At 46.0% G+C, this 27,533-nt stretch overlaps 1 protein-coding gene across 2 annotated transcripts in view; it reads left to right on the top strand.

Moving 5' to 3' along the window:
• Positions 1 to 27,533, top strand: part of MAG (myelin associated glycoprotein) — a 47,244-nt gene that overhangs the window by 14,853 nt on the left and 4,858 nt on the right. For both annotated transcript variants that reach the window (XM_040415507.1, XM_040415506.1), the window contains exons 3-8: positions 14,030 to 14,105; positions 16,255 to 16,623; positions 16,885 to 17,181; positions 17,611 to 17,868; positions 19,710 to 19,970; positions 20,826 to 21,113. In XM_040415507.1, the coding sequence (XP_040271441.1) occupies positions 14,054 to 14,105; positions 16,255 to 16,623; positions 16,885 to 17,181; positions 17,611 to 17,868; positions 19,710 to 19,970; positions 20,826 to 21,113 (1,525 nt within the window). In that variant the 5' untranslated portion in view covers positions 14,030 to 14,053. The remainder of the gene's footprint in view (positions 1 to 14,029; positions 14,106 to 16,254; positions 16,624 to 16,884; positions 17,182 to 17,610; positions 17,869 to 19,709; positions 19,971 to 20,825; positions 21,114 to 27,533) is intronic.

Below are 27,533 nucleotides of genomic sequence, written 5' to 3'. Positions count from 1 at the left end.
GTGATCAATGACAGGGGGGGTGATCAATGACAGGGGGGTGATCAGGGAGTCTATATGGGGTGATCACCACAGTCATTGATCATGCCCCTGTAAGGCTTCATTCAGACGTCCGGATGCGTTTTGCGGATCGGATCCATCTATCAGTGCATCCGTAAAAATCATGCGGACATCTGTATGGAGCTTTACAGGGGGGTTATCAGGGAGTCTATATGGGGTGATCACCACAGTCATTGATCATGCCCCTGTAAGGCTTCATTCAGACGTCCGGATGCGTTTTGCGGATCCGATCCATCTATCAGTGCATCCGTAAAAATCATGCGGACATCTGAATGGAGCTTTACAGGGGGGTGATCAGGGAGTCTATATGGGGTGATCACCACAGTCATTGATCACGCCCGTGTAAGGCTTCATTCAGACGTCCGGATGCGTTTTGCGGATCTGATCCAACTATCAGTGGATCCGTAAAAATCATGCGGACGTCTGAATGGAGCTTTACAGGGGGGTAATCAATGACAGGGGGGTAATCAATGACAGGGGGGTGATCAGGGAGTCTATATGGGGTGATCACCACAGTCATTGATCACGCCCCTGTAAGGCTTCATTCAGACGTCCGGATGCGTTTTGCGGATCCGATCCATCTATCAGTGGATCCGTAAAAATCATGCGGACATCTGAATGGAGCTTTACAGGGGGGTGATCAATGACAGGGGGGTAATCAATGACAGGGGGGTGATCAGGGAGTCTATATGGGGTGATCAGGGGTGATCAGGGGCTAATAAGGGGTTAATAAGTGACGGGGGGGGGGGTGTAGTGTAGTGTAGTGGTGCTTGGTGCTACTTTACTGAGCTACCTGTGTCCTCTGGTGGTCGATCCAAACAAAGGGGACCACCAGAGGACCAGGTAGCAGGTATATTAGACGCTGTTATCAAAACAGCGTCTAATATACCTGTTAGGGGTTAAAAAAAACACATCTCTAGCCTGCCAGCGAACGATCGCCGCTGGCAGGCTGGAGATCAACTCTCTTACCGTCCGTTCCTGTGAGCGCGCGCGCCTGTGTGCGCGCGTTCACAGGAAATCTCGGCCATCGCGAGATGACGCATATATGCGTGACTCTGCGCAGGGCTGCCACCTCCGGAACGCGATCCTGCGTTAGGCGGTCCGGAGGTGGTTAAAGGGCCTGAACAAACGGCAGGTGTCACGCATGAGCTGCCACTGGCTGACATCGAAGTAACACAGAGGAGTACTTCTGTCCACTTGGATCATCAAGAAATCGTTTATGGCCTTTCTCTGTTCGTATAGTCGGTCCAACATATGGAGGGTGGAATTCCAACGGGTGGAAACGTTGCATATCAGCCTATGTTGGGGGATGCCGTTCTGCCGCTGCAGCTCAAGGAGAGTGTGCTTTGCGGTGTACAAGTGGCTGAAGTGCATGCAAAGTTTCCTGGCCATTTTTAGGATGTCTTGCAGATGGGTGGAAGACTTCAGGAACCGCTTGACAACCAGATTGAACACGTGTGCTACGCAGGGCGCATGGCTCAGCCCTCCTTGACGCAGCGCCGACACCATGTTCTTCCCATTGTCGGTCACCATGGTTCTGATTTTGAGTTGTCGTGGAGAAAGCCAAGATTCGATTTCTTGATGAAGGACACGGAGCAGTTCCTTCCCTGTGTGACTCTGTTCGCCCAGGCAAACGAGGTGCAGAACAGCGTGACACCGCCTGGCCCTGCACATGTGGTATGCCGGAGGAGCACTGTGAATTGTCCCTGCAGTGGAGGCTGAGGACACGGTGGAGGATGAGGAGGCAGAGGCGGACATTGTCACAGGAACAACAGCGTGAGAACGTGGAGGCGGAAGCGGCGTCACCTGGCCAAGTTGCTGGTGTGGCTGTGCAGGAACCACATTCACCCAGTGGGCCGTAAAGGACATGTATTGTCCCTGACCGTAGTTACAGCTCCACACATCGGTGCTGCCGTGCACTTCGGCAGACACCGACAGGCTCAAAGACTGGCCCACCTTCTGTTCTACATGAGTGTGCAGGGCTGGTACTGCCTTTTTGGGAAAGAAATGACGGCTTGGGACTCTGCCCTTCTGCTCGGCACAAGCCATCAGTTCTTTCAAAGGTGCAGAGTCCACAACTTGGAAAGGGAGAGACTGCAGCACCAGCAACAGGAGCATATCCAGCTTCTGCGCCTTTGGATGAGTGCACGCATACTGCTGTCGCTTCGGTGATCGATTGCTGATGGAATGACTGACTAGGAGTAGGAGGAGAAGGAGCAGGAGCATCAGGACCAGCAGATGATGGGAAGGACAGACAGCTCCCTTCGGCTGAGGTGGTGGAGCCTGGAAGTACACTGGAAAATGGCAGAATCCAAGATGGCTGAGGCTATTTATAGGGCTGTGACATGGCTGGCCGCTGATTGGCTGCGTGCATGGCATTATGGGTGATCCCGCCTTTCCAGAGTTCCTTTCTCCATGTCCTCACATGTGCAGCTGCCATTTGAGGAAAAAATGTGATTCGTTACCACGAAGCGTGAGGAAATTCGGATTCGGTGCAAATCAAATTTTTCCTGAAATTCTGATTGAATTCCACTTCGATCATCTCTAATAATAGGCGATCTTTTGAATCGCTTCTATAATTCTTTTATGCTGATTATGTACTATAAGAGTGTAATAGTGTCAGTGCTACACTGAGAGTCACCAGCAGGCTGCGCCAGCGAGGTGCCGCCTACTAGGATACACGGCAGGCAGGCCTGGGCCCTCCATTCCAACTGCCATGCACAGACATCGGCATCCCGCAATATTATTCACAGGGTGCCAATGAGAGACTACTGACAGCGGGATCTTAGGGGTTAAAAGGCCTGGATCGGCGCTTCTGCTGGTCTAGGCCGTTAGAGCAGGAGGCTGCCTCTCATCTGCGCGGGAGAACTGTAAAAAAGCGACGGCCCAGCCTAAGACCCCTTAGTGACTGCGTATTGGCGGTCACTAAGGGGTTAAAGGGATTATCCAGAATGCATTTTTTTCTAAAGGCAGGAATTATAAAAAAAACACGATAATCACGTCTCCTGTCGTTCCCAGTAGCAGCTATGCCAGCTGTATAAGAAATCCGCACATGCAACATTTGCAGCGCGTCCGTTTGTGCAATCCATAGGATGAAAAACACTGCGGATCTGCAGCAAACTTCCGCGTGGACGTCCCCTCATTAACGAGCGGAGCAATCAAATGAATCTGTTATTCTAACCAATGATGTACCATGTGCCCCCCCCCCCCACTCTTAAGGTGGACAGCTGATAAAGCGGCATGTGCTGAGGGCGCGTACGTTTTTTTTATTTTAAAGGGGTTTTCCAAATGTTTTATACTGACGACCGGTATCTAATCGGTGGGGGTCCGACACCTGCATCCCCCACTGAACTGCTATTGGAGGAGACTGCAGCAGTCCAGTGAACCCCGCGGCCTTCTCGCAGCGTATCCCTGAACCAGTGACACCATGATCATTGGTCACATGGCCTAGTCGCAGCACCGGCTGCGATACCAAACGTAGCCACTATACGATATACGGCACTGTGCTTGGTGAGCTGACTTCTCAAAGTGCTGATCAGCAGGGGTTCCAGGCGCTGGACCCCCACCGATCAGATACCGAGGACCTCTCCTAGAGGTCATCTTTAGTGTTGAGCGAATCGAAGTGAAACTAATTAACTTAGATCCGAATTTTAGGAATAATTTGATTCGCCACGAAGCTGAATTTCCTCACGAACAAATAAATTTTTCCTGAAATGGCGCTAAAAATACACCATACTCACCTCATCTATTTTCTTGCGGAGAGGCCATCTTGATTGAAGAAACCGCGCATCAGCGCGCTGGTCAGGCATCACGTCACTGCGCATGAGATTTTGCGCAGTTTCTTCAATCAAGGCGGTTGTGGCGGCCTCTCTGCACGCAAATGTATTACGGGAGTTACTCAATGTGACTGTCAGATGCCGCGATCAGTGATGGGGGGGAGGTGTGATCGCTGTTCCCCGTCATTGTGCCCACTACAGACGATGGGATGTGATTGGTGACAAAATAATGCAACAAATCAAATTTCTTAGTGAAATTTGGCGAAGCAGGCAAATAAAATTTTAGATAACTTCGCTCATCTCTAGTCATCAGTATAAAAGAAGTCGGAGAACCCCTTTAAATCACTGTTTTAGACTGTCACTATGCCCCCTTTAGGAACGCGCTCACATGACTAAGCCATAAAAATCCACCGCAGAAATCCGTACAGTTTGCGATGCTGCGGCTCCAACCCTGGATTCCTCGTTAAGAAGTGAGATCTGCGGCCCTATGAACGACAATGGATTCCCATTGATACCGATGGGGGGCGGATTTGACGGCGTTTTTGTGCGGAACACGTCCCGAAATCTGGGTGTATAAACATACCCTAAGGCTGGGTTTAGACCTGAGCGTTTTACAGCGCATTCCTACGCGCTGTAAAACGCTCAACAGGCAAGAACCAATGTTTCCCTATGGGAATGGTTCTCACCTGAGCGTTTTACAGCGCGTACGATCGCGCTGTAAAACGCCCGACGCCCCAAGAAGTACAGGAGCTTCTTTGGGGCGTCTTGTCACGCGTTCCCGTACATAGACTTCAGCGGGAACGCGCGACAATGGGCGTTCGCTTGTTCCGGAGCCGCGTCTGTAAACGTGCATACAATCGCGCATACAGAGCACTCCATCCCGTACGCTCAGGTCTGAACGCAGCGTAAGTTGACCACACATTTTACATAGATCATCATGCTCAGCTCAGCCGAGCATGCATGTGCTCACAATAAAGAGAACTACTGGTGGCCCTTGAAGTTCAATATGCCCATCCCTTCCTTCCCCCAACATCTGCAATCAGGTAAGAGTCGGGACATCCCATACAGAATATAAGGTCGTCCAGTCCCACCGGAATTGGCGACTTCGTCCGGCACTCATCTAATGCGTACGTGTACGTAGCCGTCACAGCAGGGCGTGCACATTCATCCCATGCATCTACTAGAGATTAGTCCGGCTATGATTGGCGCCAGCATGGAAAGTGTTAACCAGTAAGAAAACAAGTCCCAGACCTCCACAGTGAGCAGATGACAAGCCTCGCACACCCCCACACAGATCCCTTTGCATGTGGAAGTGAGTCAATTATTGGCTCGACCCACAGCCCTGCGTTAAATTGCGCGATCAAAACAGCTCTTGTGCCGTCCCTGAGAAATCAATGGCTGCTTGTGGTCCCGCAAGACAACAGAGAGCATTGTGTGCTGATGAGGCTGGCCCCGCTCCAGGAGGTGGAAGGCCGGGACAAGCTCCCAGCTTAGGGCGGCACAATGTACAGGGAGATGTGACACATGTTGGGGGATTCTTGCCCCTCGCTGTACGGCGCAGGGCACCTGGGGGCTGGATGAGAGGTCTCACCTGCAGCTCGGGAGGGTACCGGTCTCATTATGGAGACCCAGCCGTGTACGGAGAATTAGTCTTTAAGCCGTGCTGCATGGGAGAAAAAGTATGAAAATTAGCTCATATCAGGCATCTCCTCCACCCAACCAGCTTCCTGCGGCATCCTCAGATAGGTGTCTTTGGTTCGGCTAATATAAGCTAATTTGCATATTTTTTTCCCATGATGCATTGCCTGAAAAATAAATCTCCATACACCCACTGTGTCTCTTCAATAAGACTAGTAACCACCCTCAATTACATCTAAGGGTCTGTCCTCTTGGCCATGCCAAAGTTCCTCCAAAGAACCACTGGTGGCCGCATATTTTCTGTCTCTGATACATCTCAATCGGAGGAAGCGCCGAGGATCGTGAAGCGGCTTTATCTAGCTGTGGGCGTGCCGAAAAGGGACATGCCGCCATTGAAATAAATGGGAGGCAGAGAGGACTCGGCTGCTGGTGAGTTTTCAGCAAAATTCCTGCCGCAAAACCCGCTACGTGAACGGACCTTAAATGGGTTATCCCATCATAGACAATGGGGGCATATCGCTAGGATGTGTCCTCATTGTCTGATAGGTGCGGGACCTGCAACTACAAGGAGAACGGAGCTGGGGAGAGTTGTGGCTGGAGGACCCCGGGTTTCCCGGGGTTCGTCCACCACCAGGCACAGCTTCCCACCTCTCCCATTGAAGTGAATGGAAGCGCACTGCGCATGCGCGGCCACCGCTCTCGTTCATTTCTATGGGGCCGACGGAAATAGCCGAACCTAAGCTATTTTCGGCGGCTTCATAGAAATGAATGGAGGGCGGCTGCGCATGCGCAGTGTGCCCTCCTCAACTTTCTCCGCTCCGTTCTCCTTGTAGGTGTGGGTCCCAGAGGTGGGACCCACACCTATCAGACAATGGGGGCATATCCTAGTGATATGCTCCCATTGTCTAAGATGGGATAACCCCTTTAAGGAATCTCCTTCAGCCAATCAGTATCCTGCTCGGTCCTCAGATGTCTTTAATTTATCTATGACCTAATTTGCATATTTTTTCTCCCATGGAGCATTGCCTGAAAAATATCTGTGTCTCTTCAATGAGACTAGTAACCCTTTCAAGCTACATCTAAGGCATCTCCTCCAGCCAGATAGCCGTTTTTCCTTTTTTTCCCCCCATACTTTTTCTTTCCCATGAAGCCTTGCCTGGGCAGTAAGTTTCCATACACTGGCTGTGTTTTGGAATCTGTACAGTACTGGATATGTATCTAACATAGTAATTAGCGTTGAGCGAATCAAACCTGACGAAGTGGAATTCGATCTTGATTTCACGGAAAATTTGATTAGCTGCGAAGCCAAATCTCCTCATGCTTCGTGGTAACAAATCGATTTTCCCTGAAATGGGTTAAAAAATGAAAAAAATCATACTTACTGTACCTCATTGGTTTGTGCTCGAAGAGCTGACCATCTCCATCTTGATTGAAGATCCTGCATTGGGGAGCGCAAGATTTTGCGCTGGATCTACTATCAAGATGGAGGTGGCTGGCTCTTCGCGCTCAAATGGATGAGGTAAGGTAAGTACGATTTTATTTTTTTGTATTTTACACTGTAATATTGATGCCAGATGCCGCAATCAGCAATGACTGCGGCATCTGAGGGGTACAATGACGGGGGAGCGGCGGGGCAATCACTGCTCCCTGTCATTGCACCCGCTATTTACAAAGAAAAAGTAAATTCGTCACAAAGCAAATTTTATTTGTAAAATTCGGTGAAGCAGCCAAATAATGGGGTTACGTAGAGGTGACCTGTACTGTGACTGCCCGGGGATATAACCATGGATCAATATTTTATAAGGTATACACAGGGGTGGTCTTTACCACCACACAAACCAAGCAAGATGTCAGGGGGGCCCTGCTGACTGCAAGCATAGGCTGGAGAAAAAATACTAGAGGGGTGGACATTCTGCCTGAGCAACAGGTTCGGCTACAAGTTGTAGAGCAGAAGCAGGAGGCTGCACCCCTAAGATTAGTCTGGGGCTTAGCGTTGCAATGGGGGTGAGGCTTACTAGTGGTACAAGGGGGGCACCCAGACATACGTTTACTGCTGCCTCTGTATGCAGGTCTAGTACAACATGCTATCACTGTATATGGCAGCAATGAGCACCATTAGTAATCATTGGTTCAAGGAGCTTTCAATGAGTCAAATCTAACTTGTTCCCGAATCATTGGCTTGTTTAAACATGTCAACGTTCAGCCCACAAATGGACAAACATATGCCCCGTCGTATAAACGGGGGATAGGCCCCCAACAATAGGCAAACTGTAAGCGGATGAACAGTCGTACACATTGGCAGGTGTAATGGTGCTGATTGACTTGTTTTATTGTCGATTGGCGCACGTTCCAGGCTGAAATCAAGCCGTCTAAAAGGAGCCTTAGGCCTCATGCACACAACCGTGCCGTTGCGACTGGAGCAGCAGCTGAGCATGTACGGCACGGCTACATTCAGAGGAACGCTCGATTATTTCCAACATAGACGTTGAATGGAGCTGCAGGCCTCATGCTTGACCAGCACTTCGTTCAGTGGCCATAAGTCCTGTCGTTGGCCGGAATAACCTTTTAGGCAGATGATTGGCTCCAGTACCCCAAGTATCTAGGTTTTATTTCCCTTTTTCCCTTGTTTTTTCTTTTACTCAGTTTTTAATACTTCCCTATCCTGGATGGGCCTTGAGTTGGAGCATGGCAGAATGTAAAATCCTGGTTGTGGGTCATCTACTGCACGGTGCAAATACGTTCTTCTTCTTCTTCTTCCTCTTCTGCCTTCGTCTAATCTGTTGCGGAAAAGTCCAGATTTGTAATCTGCCACTAGTTGTTCTCCACAATGTGTACATTCGCTCCTGTGAGCCAGAAAGCTGTCATGCCCATCACTTGACGTGTGTGAGCGATGCAGGGTCTTCCTACTCATACAAATATCCTGCCGTCTACTACAATTGGAGTGTTTATGTGTCTTAATTCAGATTTGATACGTTTCGTTTTCCTCCCACACACATCACACGAGATGTCATCACACATGAGTAATCCCCAATCATTACACATTTCTATTTTAGATGCCTTATTGGTGACTTCAGACTACTGTTACTGCATTGCTGTGGTGTAGAGCGTTCTAGATCAGTGTGGACTGTCCTCAGCCCCGGGGCCTGTTCTAGATCAGTGTGGACTGTCCTCAGCCCTGGGGCCGGTTCTTGTGATGTGATCACCATAGTGGTATTCAGCCTGATCATCACCTGTAAGGGAGCAGGCGGCAATGTGCATCCCCGATATCAGAGGTTCCTTGTAGCTGACTGCCTCTCTGCACACTGCTTCTCTGTCCAAAGCTTCTCTGCACACTGCCTCTCTGCACACTTCTTCTCTGTCCAAAGCTTCTCTGCACACTGCTTCTCTGCACACTTCTTCTCTGTCCAAAGCTTCTCTGCACACTGCTTCTCTGCACATATATAGCTTCTCTGTACACTGCTTCTCTGTCCAAAGTTTCTCTGCACACTGCTTCTCTGTCCAAAGCTTTTCTGCACACTACTTCTCTGTCCAAAGCTTCTCTGCACACTACTTCTCTGTCCAAAGCTTCTCTGCACACTACTTCTCTGTCCAAAGCTTCTCAGCACACTACTTCTCTGCACATATGTAGCTTCTCTGCACACTGCTTCTCTGTCCAAAGCTTCTCTGCACACTGCTTCTCTGTCCAAAGCTTCTCTGCACACTGCTTCTCTGCACACTGCTTCTCTGTCCAAAGCTTCTCTGCACACTGCTTCTCTGTCCAAAGCTTCTCTGCACACTATTTCTCTGCACACAGCATCTCTGCACACTGCTTCTCTGCACACAGCGTCTCTGCACAAAGCTTCTCTGCACACAGCTTCTCTGCCCAAAGCTTCTCTGCACACTGCTTCTCTGCACACAGAATCTCTGCACACAGAATCTCTGCACACAGAATCTCTGCACACAGAATCTCTGCACACAGAATCTCTGCACACTGCTTCTCTGCACACAGCATCTCTGCACAAAGCTTCTCTGCACACTACTTCTCTGTACATTGCTTCTCTGTCCAAAGCTTCTCTGCACATAGCTTCTCTGCACACTGCTTCTCTGCACATAGCTTCTCTGCACACTAATTCTCTGCACATACAGGGAGTGCAGAATTATTAGGCAAGTTGTATTTTTGAGGATTAATTTTATTATTGAACAACAACCATGTTCTCAATGAACCCAAAAAACTCATTAATATCAAAGCTGAATATTTTTGGAAGTCGTTTTTAGTTTGTTTTTAGTTTTAGCTATTTTAGGGGGATATCTGTGTGTGCAGGTGACTATTACTGTGCATAATTATTAGGCAACTTAACAAAAAACAAATATATACCCATTTCAATTATTTATTTTTACCAGTGAAACCAATATAACATCTCAACATTCACAAATATACATTTCTGACATTCAAAAACAAAACAAAAACAAATCAGTGACCAATATAGCACCCTTTCTTTGCAAGGACACTCAAAAGCCTGCCATCCATGGATTCTGTCAGTGTTTTGATCTGTTCACCATCAACATTGCGTGCAGCAGCAACCACAGCCTCCCAGACACTGTTCAGAGAGGTGTACTGTTTTCCCTCCTTGTAAATCTCACATTTGATGATGGACCACAGGTTCTCAATGGGGTTCAGATCAGGTGAACAAGGAGGCCATGTCATTAGATTTTCTTCTTTTATACCCTTTCTTGCCAGCCACGCTGTGGAGTACTTGGACGCGTGTGATGGAGCATTGTCCTGCATGAAAATCATGTTTTTCTTGAAGGATGCAGACTTCTTCCTGTACCACTGCTTGAAGAAGGTGTCTTCCAGAAACTGGCAGTAGGACTGGGAGTTGAGCTTGACTCCATCCTCAACCCGAAAAGGCCCCACAAGCTCATCTTTGATGATACCAGCCCAAACCAATACTCCACCTCCACCTTGCTGGCGTCTGAGTCGGACTGGAGCTCTCTGCCCTTTACCAATCCAGCCACGGGCCCATCCATCTGGCCTATCAAGACTCACTCTCATTTCATCAGTCCATAAAACCTTAGAAAAATCAGTCTTGAGATATTTCTTGGCCCAGTCTTGACGTTTCAGCTTGTGTGTCTTGTTCAGTGGTGGTCGTCTTTCAGCCTTTCTTACCTTGGCCATGCCTCTGAGTATTGCACACCTTGTGCTTTTGGGCACTCCAGTGATGTTGCAGCTCTGAAATATGGCCAAACTGGTGGCAAGTGGCATCTTGGCAGCTGCACGCTTGACTTTTCTCAGTTCATGGGCAGTTATTTTGCGCCTTGGTTTTTCCACACGCTTCTTGCGACCCTGTTGACTATTTTGAATGAAACGCTTGATTGTTCGATGATCACGCTTCAGAAGCTTTGCAATTTTAAGAGTGCTGCATCCCTCTGCAAGATATCTCACTATTTTTGACTTTTCTGAGCCTGTCAAGTCCTTCCTTTGACCCATTTTGCCAAAGAAAAGGAAGTTGCCTAATAATTATGCACACCTGATATAGGGTGTTGATGTCATTAGACCACACCCCTTCTCATTACAGAGATGCACATCACCTAATATGCTTAATTGGTAGTAGGCTTTCGAGCCTATACAGCTTGGAGTAAGACAACATGCATAAAGAGGATGATGTGGTCAAAATACTCATTTGCCTAATAATTCTGCACGCAGTGTACAGTACAGACCAAAAGTTTGGACACACCTTCTCATTCAAAGAGTTTTCTTTATTTTCATGACTATGAAGGCATCAAAACTATGAATTAACACATGTGGAATTATATACATAACAAACAAGTGTGAAACAACTGAAAATATGTCATATTCTAGGTTCTTCAAAGTAGCCACCTTTTGCTTTGATTACTGCTTTGCACACTCTTGGCATTCTCTTGATGAGCTTCAAGAGGTAGTCCCCTGAAATGGTCTTCCAACAGTCTTGAAGGAGTTCCCAGAGATGCTTAGCACTTGTTGGCCCTTTTGCCTTCACTCTGCGGTCCAGCTCACCCCAAACCATCGTGATTGGGTTCAGGTCCGGTGACTGTGGAGGCCAGGTCATCTGGCGCAGCACCCCATCACTCTCCTTCATGGTCAAATAGCCCTTACTTTCAAAGTTTTCCCAATTTTTCGGCTGACTGACTGACCTTCATTTCTTAAAGTAATGATGGCCACTTGTTTTTCTTTACTTAGCTGCTTTTTTCTTGCCATAATACAAACTCTACCAGTCTATTCAGTAGGACTATCAGCTGTGTATCCACCTGACTTCACCTCAACGCAACTGATGGTCCCAACCCCATTTATAAGGCAAGAAATCCCACTTATTAAACCTGACAGGGCACACCTGTGAAGTGAAAACCATTTCAGGGGACTACCTCTTGAAGCTCATCAAGAGAATGCCAAGAGTGTGCAAAGCAGTAATCAAAGCAAAAGGTGGCTACTTTGAAGAACCTAGAATATGACATATTTTCAGTTGTTTCACACTTGTTTGTTATGTATATAATTCCACATGTGTTAATTCATAGTTTTGATGCCTTCATAGTCATGAAAATAAAGAAAACTCTTTGAATGAGAAGGTGTATCCAAACTTTTGGTCTGTACTGTAGTTTGTCTGCACACAGCTTCTCTGTACACGGCTTTTCTGTACACGGCATCTCTGCACAAACTTCTCTGCACACTGCTTCTCTACACAAACTTCTCTGCACACTGCTTCTCTACACAAACTTCTCTGCACACTGCTTCTCTGCACATAGCTTCTCTGCACACTGCTTCTCTGCACATAGCTTCTCTGTTCACGGCTTCTCTACACACTAATTCTCTGCACACAGCTTCTCTGTACACGACTTCTCTGTACATTTCTTCTCTGCACATTGGTTCTCTGCACACTGCTTCTCTGCACAAACTTCTCTGCACATAGCTTGTCTGCACACTATTCTCTGCACACTGCTTCTCTGTACTCTCCTTTTGTACACACTGCATCTCTGCACACAGCTTCTCTGCCCAAGCTTCTCTACAAACTTCTGTGCATACTGCTTCTCTGGAAACGTTATCTCTGCACACAGCTTCCTGCACACTTCTTCTCTGCACACTGCTTCTCTGCACACTGCTTCTCTGCACACTGCTTCTCTGCACACTATTCTCTGCACACTGCTTCTCTGTACTCTCCTTTTGTACACACTGTATCTCTGCACACAGCTTCTCTACCCAAGCTTCTCTACAAACTTCTGTGCATACTGCTTCTCTGGACACGTTATCTCTGCACACAGCTTTCCTGCACACAGCTTCTCTGCACACTGCTTCTCTGCACATATGTAGCTTTCCTGCACACAGCTTCTCTGCACACTGCTTCTCTGCACATATGTAGCTTTCCTGCACACTGCTTCTCTGCACACAGCTTCTCTGCACATATGTAGCTTTCCTGCACACTGCTTCTCTGCACACAGCTTCTCTGCACATATGTAGCTTCTCTGCACACTGCTTCTCTGCACACAGCTTCTCTGCACATATGTAGCTTCTATGCACACTGCTTCTCTGCACACTGCTTCTCTGCACATATGTAGCTTTCCTGCACACTGCTCACATGCGCACAGTCAGGAACAGTTCTGCTCTCATCTGCAAAGACCGAGACAACTCTGCCACTTCTTTCCTGTGGTGATTCTTGTTCTCTGTTTGTCTTGACCAAGGATCTGGTGCCCATTCCTGTGCAATAAAGGCAGGCAGGAATAAGGTGCTGCAGCAGTGTCTGTGTATGTTACAGACCAAAGTGGACTGGCCAATCACCCTGCAGGGAAACTTCCCATTAGGGTCCATTCACACGTCCACAACTGCTTTGCGGACCGCAAATTGCTGATTCGAAAAACACAGACATCGGCCATGTGCGTTCCGCATTTTGCGGACCGCACATGGCCGGCACTATAATAGAAATACCTTTTCTTGTCCGTGGATGCGGACAAGAATAGGACAAGTTCTATTTTTTTTCTGGGCCGCAGAACGGAAGTGCGGATGCGGACAACACACATTGACGGAATGGACCCTTAGGCTGATGCCCAAGGGGACACTTGGGGCCCCCTAAAGCCTGCAGGTGCCCTCCTGACTCCTGAATTCAGCTGTATTGCCATCCTGAGGTAATTGAGGGGTGCAGAACGTGGCACCTGGATCTGGCCACAAAAGGGGGATAGCTTCTGGGGCCACTTTTAGTTTTTTTTCCAGGGCCACTTTAATTACCCCTGATTACAGACCATTCAGCCCCGTGGTGCAGCAGAAAGTGATCCCTTCTGACTATGATTTCGAACCTACCTGACATTTATTGGCCAAGTAGAGTAAATCATGGTATCATGGTCACCTCCAGTGAAGCTGCTCTATAGTGAATGCTAGTTGTGAGTCCCTGGTACCCATCTATAATGTCTTATGGCTCCCAGTCGTGGCCGACCTGCACCTGCACATTTGTTTCATGTTGTCAGGACGCGCCGACTGTGTTTTTCATTATGTAATGTCATTTCTCGTATGGATTCTTGCTCGACTCATTCTCCATGGTATAAAATCTAATTTCTTGCAGAGAAGATACCTACTGGTTTAGAAGATGATGGAATGGCGGTGGAAATCTCTTCCTGTAATATTATTACTTTTGGAAGGTAAGAATATCGATCAGCTTTAAAAGTTCAAGAAAATGTAAAGGGATTATCCCTTTAACCAGCCGTGCACCTCGCATGGATCCAGAGATCTCCACATTCATTGCTCTGCTAGATTTATATCAAGCTGTCAGCTCGGGGGCGTGTTTTTCCTGCTGCAGCTAAGGGGGCGTGTCTCAGCTCTCCCTATCACAGCTCAGGGGGCGTGTCTCATCTCTACCTATCACAGCTCAGGAGGAAGTTGAAGGATGAAACTGAGCATGTGCGGCCTTCTCAGTGAGCAGGTCAAAGAAATAAGAAAAAGAACAAACATCAGGTGGTGCTATACAGATACATTTTATTGAATAACTCAGTGGCTATGCTAAATTTTTAATTACATGCAATTACAAAAGTATTCAGATCCAGGCTGGTTTGAAAACTGTAGAATATTTTTTTCTTGGATTTAAAGGGGGATTCTAGGTTATAAGAGTTAGGTGGCTTTTATCCTCAGCTTACTTTGTGGCCTCTATGAAGACCTCATGCTTATTTACACTCTTTATTGACAGTCATTGGAGGTACTTTGCTTTTTACCTCTTTGGCTTTATTATAATCAAATATTACACAGCCTGTTTAACCCCTTAGATACCACAGTCAATAGCATCCATGACATTTAAGTGGTGTCATCTGAGTGCACCTGTTGGGCCCAGCCAGAGACAGGTCTTAAAAAGCTACCTATCAGTTTTATACTGACAGGCACAACCCTCTGCAATGCAGAAGTATTGCAGTGTATTACAGCAGTGATAAGGCTGATAGGAGCCCAAGTCCCCAATTGAAAGTAAAATAAAATCTGAAAAAGTTAGTAAAAAAAAGTTTAAAAACATTAATGGGATGTGTCATCAGAAAATGGCCTGTTGTTTAAATAAAGTTTTATGTTAAGCACATTTTTAAATATTTTTTGGTGTTTGATGTTATTTTGAATTTTCCATGACACTACAGTATATATATATATATATATATATATATATATATTTGTTTAAATCCTTAGCCTAATAAAAAAGTGCCACTTCTTAGACTGTACAGATCACTTTTCAGCAGTCATGTCATTATCATCGCAGGCAGGATTACAATGACGAATTAAAACTATAAATAGAGATAACACAGAAGAACCACAATATGATATCACAACTTATCTACTCCTGCTTGACCTCTGCACAGGTCACAGAGCATCCCTAGAAAACTCCTACATAGCAGTCAATGGCAGTCATAGAAGTCCATGTGGCTGCTGTAAAGCATTTCTCTAAATGCAGTTAAGAACAGCTAAGGCAAGATGGCTGCCCCAATAATCATGTTTTCTGGTCATTAATGTCCGATCGGTGAGTGTCCAACACTCCACCGATCAGCTGTTCCCTGCAGCCTCCAGGCTCTAGAACTAGCACTGTGAATTGAACAGGAAGTACAGCGCTGTTCAAAGTGTAGTGGTCATGCTGGGTTACTGCAGCTCACCTATCATTGAAGGGTAACCCAGGCACTCAGTATTCTTGTCCTTTTGGAAGGAGAACTAGCTTGAACGTCTCATTTCCGGTATTATGTGTGGCTCTTCCTCTCTCTTGTTATGATTCGCCCGAAACGAATCACAAGAAATTTGGTACGAATTCTGAATCGGTAGAATCGATTCGCTCGTCTATAACATTGTTTTTCATTTTCCTGTCCACTTTCCTAGCGGTAAATGATTGATAAGACAGCAAAACCCAGTGCAGATTGAGGTGGTAATGAAGGCCCACACATACAAGAAGAATCTGTCTGGATCATTAACAAGCACAATGGCTGTTGTTCAACTTGGCTGTATCCTGGTGTTTTGGCAGGCGCTGTTAAAGAAGGGGCCAAATTAATTTCTTTTCAAATTGTTACATAAATAGCATACATGTAACAAAACAACTTAAAAACAAAACTCATCATGAAGAAAAAAGTACCATGTATGGTCTAAAATCCATTATATGTAGTAAAAAAAAGCCTACAAAATGTATAGACCTTCAATGAAGGTGTTGGGTAGTTTATTAAGATTACGCCTAAGGATTTTAGGTGCACAAAATAGTCCAAAATCCAAAAAACGCAAATAAATGTGTTGATTTCACTTAATATGATGGTGTCCTCTCTATGATTGACTCCATTCAAGGTGTGCTGAGTAGACACTGGGCAGCCTGGATGCCCACATCCATCTCGGCATTCAAGGACTCATGTGTGGCCATCCCATGCAGCTTCAGCTATCCCGAAGATATTCGACCGTCGGCAGTACATGGTATCTGGTACTTTAACAGTCCGTATCCTAGGAACTTTCCTCCTGTGGTCTTGAATTCGAAAACCAGCTCGGCACATGAAATGTACATGGGTCGTATAAAGCTGATTGGAGACCTTCAGACGTCAAACTGCTCAATACAGATTGACAGAGTCAGCAATGAACTTCAGGGAAAATACTACTTCCGGGCCGATTTGGGAGGCTACAATCAATATACCTACTCAGAACATGCCAACCTCTATATATTAGGTAATTTTTATTTTTGGGGTGGTTGGGCATGGGATATCTCATTTGAGACTTCTTGGGTCTGGTACGGTATAGATTCTGTGGAGAACTTGCAGCTAATGGTGGAACAGGAACATACATTGACAAATTGTTCCTGGGGTGGTTTATTATTCTTGCTCGTTATTCCAACTCATTTTAATTTTGAGCCATTTTATGTGTCGATTGGGGAAAATGCTTAAAATATACATTACGTAGATAACATATCTGATGCTGTTTTGGTCATAGATGAACCCTTCGTAGTTCAACCCCAAGAAATTGTATCCGGCACCGAAGCTGAGATCACCTGCTTAGTAGATGATAACTGTCCCGACATGAAGCCTACTGTGACCTGGACGGACATTGAAGGGCTTGAACATCATAATGTGTACGTCGGGGTTGATGAGAACAATGGTGCTTGGAAGCAAATATCCACTCTGAAGTTTCTACCATCTTATAAAAACCATGGTCAACAGCTGGGCTGTAAAGTCACATTTCCAGACACGGAACTGGAGTATAAAGGTTTTGCCACAATGGATGTAAAATGTAAGTTACCCAACTTTTTCTCAAACTTTCCATATTTACTGTAAGTCCTTACATTTTGGTTCTGAATGGAGCAAAGTTTGTTTTCTTTATGCTGGAAGGAGCCTTCTCCTGAGCTCATTGTCTTCCCCTGGTGGGTAATACAATTTATCTGAGGGTCCAGCAGGAATGGTAGAGGGGAGATAGCATTATAGCAACCTTATCTGACAATATTTCTGGCTCCCAGTGGCCTTCTTCCATGGCCATTTTGATTGGTTTGAATCTCCTACCTTTAGGTAGAAGGATAGAAGCTCCAGATGGTTTAGACTGTGTAAAAATCATTTAGCAAATTTTTGAATTGTATTTTTTTTTTAAGTTTGCTATTTTTATTGCATAAGGTTTGCTAGGCATAGGTATAGATAAGTAACGGCTGACCATGTTTGTGTATTGCAGATGCCCCTCGCATTATAGACATCAACTCCTCCACGGAGACCATGGAGGGCACCCAGGTGGTGTTTTTGTGTGTGATTGATAGTAACCCCATGTCCCGTGTCATGTGGTTCAAGGATGATCTGCTTTTAAAAGAAGATTACACGGGGAACCTCACACTGGAGCTCGAGTACGTCACATACAACCATGATGGGATATACATGTGTGCAGCGGAGAATGAGTATGGCCACGTCAATAAATCCATAGGATTGGCTGTCATGTGTGAGTTTTCCATTCAGTTTATTTTTAGGAATGAAAACATATTTCTTATTGTAAAAGAATTGACCCGGTCGTCTTCCTAAAGGGAACTTGTCGCCAGGAAAGTCCCTGATAAACCAGGCACAATGCCTTGCAGGGCTAACTCAACTGGATGTAATGATACCTGGTTGATTCTGGAGGAAAAAGTACTTTAAATCCATATGCAAATGAGCTGTTCGGTGCACCGAGGGTGGGTACAAACCCCTCTGTGCACCCTTGGTCCTCCTGCTTTCTCTGTCAGTACCTCCCTCTCCTTGATGGACAGGATCCAGTTGCTGCATAGTTATCTAGCATGGCAGAGGGGCTGGCAGTGGAAGCAGCAGGAGCAAGGGTGCCCAGAGTAGTTTGGATCCACCCTCAGTGCACTTAACTGCTCAATTCCAGCACCAGTGTTTTCTTCAGGGTCTCGGTCACCAGTTTATGCTGCTCTCAGCGGCAAAAAATTGGTGACAGATTCCCTTTAAGGAAAGACGTGATTCAAGTGTGAACAGAGCTTTAGAAGCCTTGACATGCCACCCAAAACTTGCATCTCCATTCACAGGACGCTTTACAGCCCTGCCCCTGATCACCAACTTTGGAAAAAAAATTTATAAGCACTGTTCACTTTGTTACTCGTTCCATGGAACAATCTTGTAAAAAAGCAGGAAATGTGGGAAGTAGGTTAAAGAGGTTTCTGGGATGTGATGTCCTTTCTATTGACAAAGCCATCATTTTTGATCTGTGAGGACTTGACCCACAGCATAATGAAGGGCTACGACTCTCCAGTGTGGACCTCAGCCCCCTCATTGTTTATCCATGACCACGCCATGGTGCAGGAGGATCAGGTCACCAGTGAGAACCAGAATTACAGAAAACATTATATATGATATCATAGAAGAGCTGAAGATGTTGACCTGGACATACGTCTACTTAATGAGACTGTCCTTGTACCTTCTGTAGAGCGCTATTGCTGTAATAACCATTAGGTGGCAGTAGTGGACTATGGAGAGTTTGGGGAAAATAGTTCACAATGTATGTGTAATCTTAAAATGAACTATTGGTTAAATCACATTTTTATTTTAGGCATATTTGAAAAAAAAAATTGGTCATGTTATTTTTAAATTTTCCGTGTTAAAATCTTTTTTTTTTAAATTCCTAAAATCCTGCAGTTTTCACATTGGCCACTAAGCCTAATAATAGGCACCAATTTTCGGTCTGTACAGATCATTTTGCTGTAGTTATCTACTTATCATCGCAGGTAGAATTACAGTGACAGATATCACATATATATATATATATATATATATATATATATATATATATATATATGTGTGTGATATCACAGCTTATCAGCTCCCTCCTAATCTCAACACAGGTCACAGAGCATGCCTAGAAAACTCTCCCATAGAAGTCAGAGAATAAACTCCAGACGATTGTGTCTATGGCCCATGGGGCAGCTGTAAAGCATATCTCTAAATGCTGTTAAAGGATAGCTCATCAATAGTAAAAAATCAGACAATGCCTTTAAACGGCATCTGTCAGCAGAAACTGGCTGACCTGTTACATGTGCACTTGGCAGCTGAAGACATCTGTGTTGGTCCCATGTTCATATGTGCCCGCATTGCTGAGAACAATTATATTTTAATATATGCAAATGAGCCTCTAGGAGCAACGGGGGTGTTACCATTACACCTAGAGGCTCAGCTCTCTCTGCAACTGCCGCCCCCTCTCCACTCTGATTGACAAGGCCAGGTGTGATGACGTTTACACCATCTGGCCATTCACAGCTTATATTTTAAAAGCTAAACTCTTCTGATATCTTCCAGATCCTCCATGGAAACCTTCGGTGAATGCATCCCTGGTGGCGGTAGAAGGAGAGACGGTCACTATTTTGTGTAACACACAAGGGAACCCAGATCCCATCCTCACCATCATGAAAGACAAGCAAGTCCTTAACTCTGTGATCTTTCAGAATGAACTGGTGCTGGAAATACCATCCGTGACCCATGAACATGATGGAGAGTACTGGTGCTTTGCGGAAAACCAGTATGGACACAGCAATAGCTCCTTCAACCTTACTGTTGTATGTAAGTGTCACAAGTCATGAAGAAAATTAGGAATTTTCTGGAACATGTTAACACAGATGATAGTTTTCTATATAAGCTGTCAAAGATCATATGTCAGCATGATCAACCCTATTAAAGCAGGCGTGCTGCCTGGTAGGGTTGATCATGCTGATTAAAACGATACTTTTGTACGACTGTAATCGTTGCCAAGATATTGCCATTTTTAGTAATATACAAAAGAACTGGTTTGAGCACCAAGGGGCTGGCTGGAACTCTTGGAGCACCGCTCTTGTAACATCCCTCTGCTCTGAGCAGTCCCAGCTCCCCTTGCTTAGTTATCCAGCTCTGTCAATCAAATTGGAAGGGGAAGAGCCCAGAGCAGAGGAGTGTTACAAAAGCAGTGCTCCAAGGGCTCCGGCCTGCACCTTGGTGCTTGAACAAGTCCATTTGCATATTACCAAAGGTGCAGATATCTTGGCAACAGTTCTGTCTGCCATAAGTGTCTGATAGATGTTTGTCCCACCAACTGTCTATATTGGTCTGCCTGATTCGCTGATCTGCCCTGTCTACCATCCCATAGATTATAACAGGTGAGCTGGTTTCTCCATTATTCTTTTTAATTTATTAAAAGTGATCCTAAATATGGAAACCAAGTTACATAAGGTCAACTGATTCTATCTTCTCTAATTTTGAATTACGAGAATTCTGGATTCTTCCGAATTTTTTCCGAACTTCTTGTTTTAGGTGCCCATTTATATGGAAACTTTGACATCACTAGTGTAGACCTATCCATGGTGAACTATTAGATGCTCTGTGTTTGCTTTGGTATCTCCATTGTTTCTTCTAATTTCCTGTCATATATCTCCATCTTTGCAGTTTCACCATTAGTTTTACCCGAATCTAAGTGCAAAGTGACCAAAGACAATGTCCAGTGTATGTGCACGGTGAAGTCCAATCCAGATCCGTACATTATGTTTGAGATCCCAGAGAAGAACTTCACGGTCAGTGAGCTCAATGCAGAGTATGTACACTCTCAGAGGAATGGCTACATGGTGAGCAGCATCCTGACTCTGCAAAAGGAGACCAAACTTCCAGAGGTTGTACTGTGCTCCGCAAGTAACTTGTATGGCAAGAAGGTTCACGAGCTTTTCTTCCAGGACACTAGTAAGTCATGTTCTCCTTTAATCTAGTGGTGGTCTGTACAGCTGGGTGATAGGGCAGTTTCCATGCTAAAGCTCTTCTCTCCTTTTGCCCCACACTGATGAAAAGATCTAGTAGGGGACCACCACCTGAAGCTGTTGGTGGAACCAAGTGCTTTCTGCTTCACAAGCATCCATCGCTAAGTTAATTGACTTCTCTGTGCCAGGGGTGCAACATCCTCAACAGAGGTGTGAAATTTGCCTCAAGTGTCACCCTAATCTGCCTACAGGGGGAGTATTTTGGACACATATAATCCATCTATTGAAAGTTAAAACGGTGAGGGGGGGAACCATTTTATTTTATGGTTCAGGTTCAGTCACCAAAAAGTATCAAAAGCCCCTTGGCAGTGATGAGACTATACCCAGCACTGACCTGAATGGTCTCAGTCCAGTATTGGTAAACTCTGCTCATATATGTGCACCCCACAGACTTGATAACAAGAAAATGTCTAGTGTATGTTCACCTGTTCCGCCAGAGGACCACAATACAACCAGTAACAAAGACAACAATTCAGTTTTTTGTGTGACTGCCAGACTCAGGGCCGTTTCTAGGGGCGGGCAGGACGGGCTGCCGCCCGGGGCGCTGTCAGAAGGGGGGCGCCGGCAGGGGCGCCCTCTTGTCGTTTCTCGGCCGTGCGCCCTGGCTCCCTCCCTCTGACATCTCGCCTGACCTGCGCCCGAGTGCCGAGTCCTCTCACTCTTCAGACAGTGCGGGCGGCACTTACTGACGTCACGCGCCTGCTCCTCCCACTAGGCGGCGCAGGCATACAGTGAGTGAGTGAGCGCCGCACTGCCTGCCTGTTACCGCCCGCCCTGAGCCCCTGAGCAGTGCTGATGCCTGCTGTGAGGCGAGTGATGGTCTGGGGGGGCATTAATTACAATGGGGGGGGGGGGCATTAATTACAATGGGGGGGGGCATTAATTACAATGGGGGGGCATTAATTACAATGGGGGGAATTAATTACAATGGGGGGGCATTAATTACAATGGGGGGGCCACTGTGGGAGACATGAAAATGGGGGCCACTGTCACTGTGGGGGACATTAAGTTTAATAAGGATCACTATGGACATTATTTAGAATGGAGGCTGCTGTTGGTGTCATTACTCATTATAACTATAATGTCTGATAGGCCTAGTCCTGAGTTATATCACCCTGCCCATGCCCTGTATAATAATGTACCCATCCCTGATACCCCTTAGTTATATTACCTCCGCTGGAGTAATATAACTAAGGGGTATCAGGGTACATTATTATACAAGGGTAATATAACTCAGGACTAGGCCTATCAGACATTATATAGTTATAATGACACCCACAGCAGCCTCCATTCTAAATAATGTCCATAGTGATCCTTATTAAAAATAATGTCCCCCCACAGGCAGGCAGTGCGGGCGGCGGCGCTCACTCACTGTACGTCACGCGCCGCGTGACGTACAGTAGTGAGGTGAGCACCGCCGCCCGCACCGCCTGCCTGTTACCGCCCGGAGCAGTGCTGAGAAAGAAGCCTGCTGTGAGTGAGAGCCTGAGTCTGTGGGACAGTGGGTCACTGGGTGCGTCACTGTGACTGTCCGTGTAATGTGGTTCCAGATTTTTTACAATGGGGAGACACTTATTTCATCGAGCAGTTTTGAGGGGGTGGGGGGGGGTTTTGACACTCGCCCTGAGAGAAATTTTACCTAGAAACTGCACACTGCCCCATGAATCAGCCTGAAAAATGGGTTTTAGGGTTTTGTTTAAAGGGATGTTCCTGGCAAAGGTAGCAGAACTGGGCAGGGCTTCCATATTTCCCTCATGTACGCATTAAAATATTTGTAAAAATTTTAAATAAAAAAATTAAATAAAAATATTTGTAACAGTTTTTTGGGGGTTAATAAGCCAACTTTCCAGCACTGCTTTCCACAGTTAAAATCCACATTTATTTAAAAGTTGGCAGTGCTGGAAAGTTGGCTTATTTTCATGAGATATTCCGGGAGTTCAGGGCATGTGGTACACAGGAGGTGAGTGAGCTGAAATCAATTGCTATTATAGTTTTTTCAGGGTTGTCCCTCAAAACAAACCTGAGATGGGAAGGCCCTAAAATGGAAGCTTTTGAGAAATTTTATGGGTATTTCTGGACAGGACTACCACTGAACCAAGTGCACAGGCAAGGGAGGAGGCCAAACCCAGGGAATTGAGAGCCAGCAAGCCCCATTCATTACAGAGCCCCTGGTGGTGGGGATGAACTTGGCCGAGGGCTCACTGGTTGCACCTCCAGGATGGTCCGGGTACACTTGGCCGCTACCTGCAAAGAACCACGCTGGTGCAAGCACCAGCGGAACAGACATCAACAGAAGGACTGGAACCCAACAAACTCAGGACATAGATCAGACAAGACAAACAGGAACCAGCACACCATCAGATACCTGGACCCCATGCGGAACGGAAGCATGGCGGTCACAGGCAGAGCTGCACACAGACTAGATGTCCTCCCTCCTTAGAACCCACCAGAACCAGGAGTAACAAGAACCAAAGAACAAACAATACAAGTGTCAGTTCACACCACTCACAGAATGCTGCAGCCAGCACGCCCCAAACAACAACCAGCATACACAGGATAACTGTAGCCGGTAGAAGATTATAGGCAGCCAGCCTACACAACAACAAGGAGTGACAGGACCACACACTGCATCCATACTCAGACCCTGTTCACACTCAAGGCCGCAGCCAGCACGCATCACAGAACCAGCATACATGGGAAAGCCACAGCCAGTACACAGTTCATGCAGCCAGCCGGCACAGCATCGGTGACAGGAGCCATAGAGTTATGGACGTGGAGAGCAGGGGGGCACCTAGCCTTTCTGCTGCCTGAGGCGAAAGCTGAAATGGCGCCACCCCTCCCCAATGCCAATTTCTTAACCTAACCCCTTCCCTTCAGCCCATAGCCCTTCAGCTACCCCCCTCTGGCCCCTACCTGGTGCTGTCTGAGGCGATTGCCTCACCTGGCCTCATTGGTGGTGCATCCCTGGTGGGGAGACACAAACACAGGCAGCCAGCAAGCAGCCCCAAGCAACGAGCATACAAAGGAGTCAGCCTGCAGCCAGTACGCGAGAGAGCCTGCAACCAGCATGCACAGCCACAACTGTCACAGTGAACCACACTGTGACAACAACAGCAATTCTCCAAAGAATTTAGCACTACACTCTCTCTTACAGTTCTTTTTATGGCCTTGCCCTGGTTGGTACCTAATCCAGGGGTGGCTTTAGAGTCAGCTTCTACCTGTACATTTTGTGTCTGCTCTCTATGCTGTCTCAGATTAGACTCACTGGTTTAAACTGACTAATTCCTCCTTTTGGGGAGGGAGGTGGGATGACAACAGCTCCATCTAGTGTCTGGTGGTGTATACTATGACCTATTAATACCATGCGCATACAAAATACAAGGCAATGCTTACTTCACATTCTAGTACATTTTAACCCCTTTTTTGCAGTGTACCACTGCTCTGCAGTAGGACACTGCAATAAGAGTGGTAGTTTCTGGAAAAACACAAAAACAGAGCACTTTTGTAATCCTGGACAACAACTTGCCAACTTCCAGAAAGGGATCTCTAGGAGAAACAATAGTGTGCAAAAAATGCCAAAAATGTTTTTAGAGACCGCACCCCTTTGCCCTGTGGCACCGCCAGGGCTGAGTATGATGATGCAGCATCCCTGCACTATGCACAGTAAATGTACATTGGGGGCGCTACTTTTCAGGAGGTTTGGTGCCTGGGAGATTTGCCAACTCTTTTGGGAATCAAGGAGGTCTTTTTCCAGGAGCTTTGCCGATGTCTGGGGGAGTACTCCAAATATGCCTTAATCCTATTTCAGCCTGCATTGTTTTATGCATGGGGAAATATATCTGTATTCGTACCAAGAATGAACCAGGTGGTGCCTATGCTAAACGGGGCATAGTTTGGGTAAACAAGTGTGGGTACACCTTAAATTTCTCTCTCAGATCTTCTGAATCCGTTTTCAGAAAAGTATGATTATGAAAATCTGGGGTCTGAAGTTTGAGGCCTGAATATTGGATCTGGTAATGGGATTGTATTATTTGGTCTGGGGTCTAAATATAAGGTCTAGTATGTGGTCTGTATTTTGGGGCTCTAGTCTGAATTATGGTGTATGGTCTGAGGTTTGAGTACTGGCGCCTTGCCTGGGGTCTGCATATTGGTATCTGAATAATGACGTCTTGGATTTTCAATGATAGGGTTTGGTCTGTGGTGTGAATTATGGGACCTGGTCTGGGGTCCGAATAATTTAAGGTCAGGTTTTTATGAAAAAAAAATGTAACTTTAACAGCAAATGGTGTATGAGATCACTGTAGCTGGCAATCCTTTCCTTCTATACCATCCCTTCAGGATAAAACACAGGGAACATTCAGAAAAGAAGGTATATTCTGACAAATATCCCCCTATAAAAAACAGACCCCAAATAAATCACACACCTTGGTCAAAGCCCAAATGTCCACATAAAAAATTCTAATGTTGGCTGCTCTGATATTATAACTTAGCTAATTTTTGAGAAGGGGAGATTCTAAAATGTAAAGAATCGAACTGTAGAATTGTTGTGTCTTATACTGCTCCCATTTATATAGGACACATCCACTATCTAAGACATTTGAGAAGTGTATAGAAGTGTGTAATTACAGCCCAAAATGAAGACAGACCCTAGACCAAACCTTCCAAATACAGATCCCAGACCACACTCAGACCAGACCCCCTGTATACAGACCTCAGACCATAATAATTAAATACAGACACCAGACCCCATAACCTACACAAGACCACCTGTATACAAATCCCAGACCAGAATCATTAGCAAATACAGACATCCGATCAGACCCCATAACCTTGACCAGACTACCTCTATACAGACCCCAGAGCAGAGTCATTAACAAATACAGACATCCGATCAGACCCCATAACCTTGACCAGACCACCTCTATACAGACCCCAGAGCAGACTCATTAACAAATACAGACACCAGACCCCATAACCTTGACCAGACCACCTCTATACAGACCCCAGAGCAGACTCATTAACAAATACAGACACCAGACCCCATAACCTTGACCAGACCATCTCTATACAGACGCCAGAGCAGAGTGATTAACAAATACAGACACCAGAGCAGATCTCATACCCTAGACCAGACCACCATTCCTCCCAACTTTTTAAAATTGCAAAAAGGGACAATATTTGCGGCACGCATCGCTTAAATTTTTTTCATACTAGGACACACCTCTAACTCCGTCCAAAGTATAATTACTGACTCTGCTGCATCTGTGGATTGGTTAGGCTAGTACAAGTTCCTTTATAGTACGGCAAGTGGACTCCTGGGACAATACTTTTCTTATGCTTCAATACCCATTTAAATATTAGCTCATAAGTCATCGGATTATAGATATTTTAAGGTCCAAATTGCACAAAATAATGAAGTTATGGTCTAATATACAGGTTGAAACCATACAGACACATTAGTAAGAAGCAATTTAGTAAATTTATTAATGCACTTTTATGCATTAATTCCCTAGGTCAAAAAGAGGGACATTTATGCATCAAAAAGGGACAGAGGGACTGGGGTCAAAAAGAGGGACTGTGCCTCAAAAAGAGGCATGGCATAGAGCACCTTTATACAGACCCCAACCCAGACTCATTAACAAATACAGACACCAGACCAGACCCCATAATCTAGACCAGACCCCCTCTATACAGACCCCAGACCAGACTCATTAACAAATACAGACACCAGACCAGACCCCATAATCTAGACCAGACCCCCTCTATACAGACCCCAGACCAGACTCATTAACAAATACAGACACCAGAACAGACCCCATAACCTAGACCAGACTACCTCTATGCAGACCCCAGACCAGACTCATTAACAATACAGACACCAGACCAGACCCCATAGCCTAGACCAGACCGCCTCTATACAGACCCCAGACCAGACTCATTAACAAATACAAACACCAGACCAGACCTCATAACCTAGACCAGACCACCTCTATACAGACCCCAGACCAGACTCATTAACAAATACAGACACCAGACCAGACCCCACAACCTAGACCAGACTACCTCTATACAGACCCCAGACCAGACTCATTAACAAATACAGACACCAGACCAGACCCCATAACCTAGACCAGACCACCTCTATACAGACCCCAGACCAAACTCATTAACAAATACAGACACCAGACCAGACCCCATAACCTAGACTGGACTACCTCTATACAGACCCCAGACTAGACTCCTTAACAAATACAAACACCAGACCAGACCTCATAACCTAGACCAGACCACCTCTTTACAGACCCCAGATCAGACTCATTAACAAATACAGACACCAGACCAGACC

The sequence above is a fragment of the Bufo bufo genome, chromosome 1 (genome assembly GCF_905171765.1).
Source record: "Bufo bufo chromosome 1, aBufBuf1.1, whole genome shotgun sequence".
Taxonomy (NCBI): Eukaryota; Metazoa; Chordata; class Amphibia; order Anura; family Bufonidae; genus Bufo; species Bufo bufo.
This window is presented reverse-complemented; position numbering and strand designations above follow the sequence as displayed.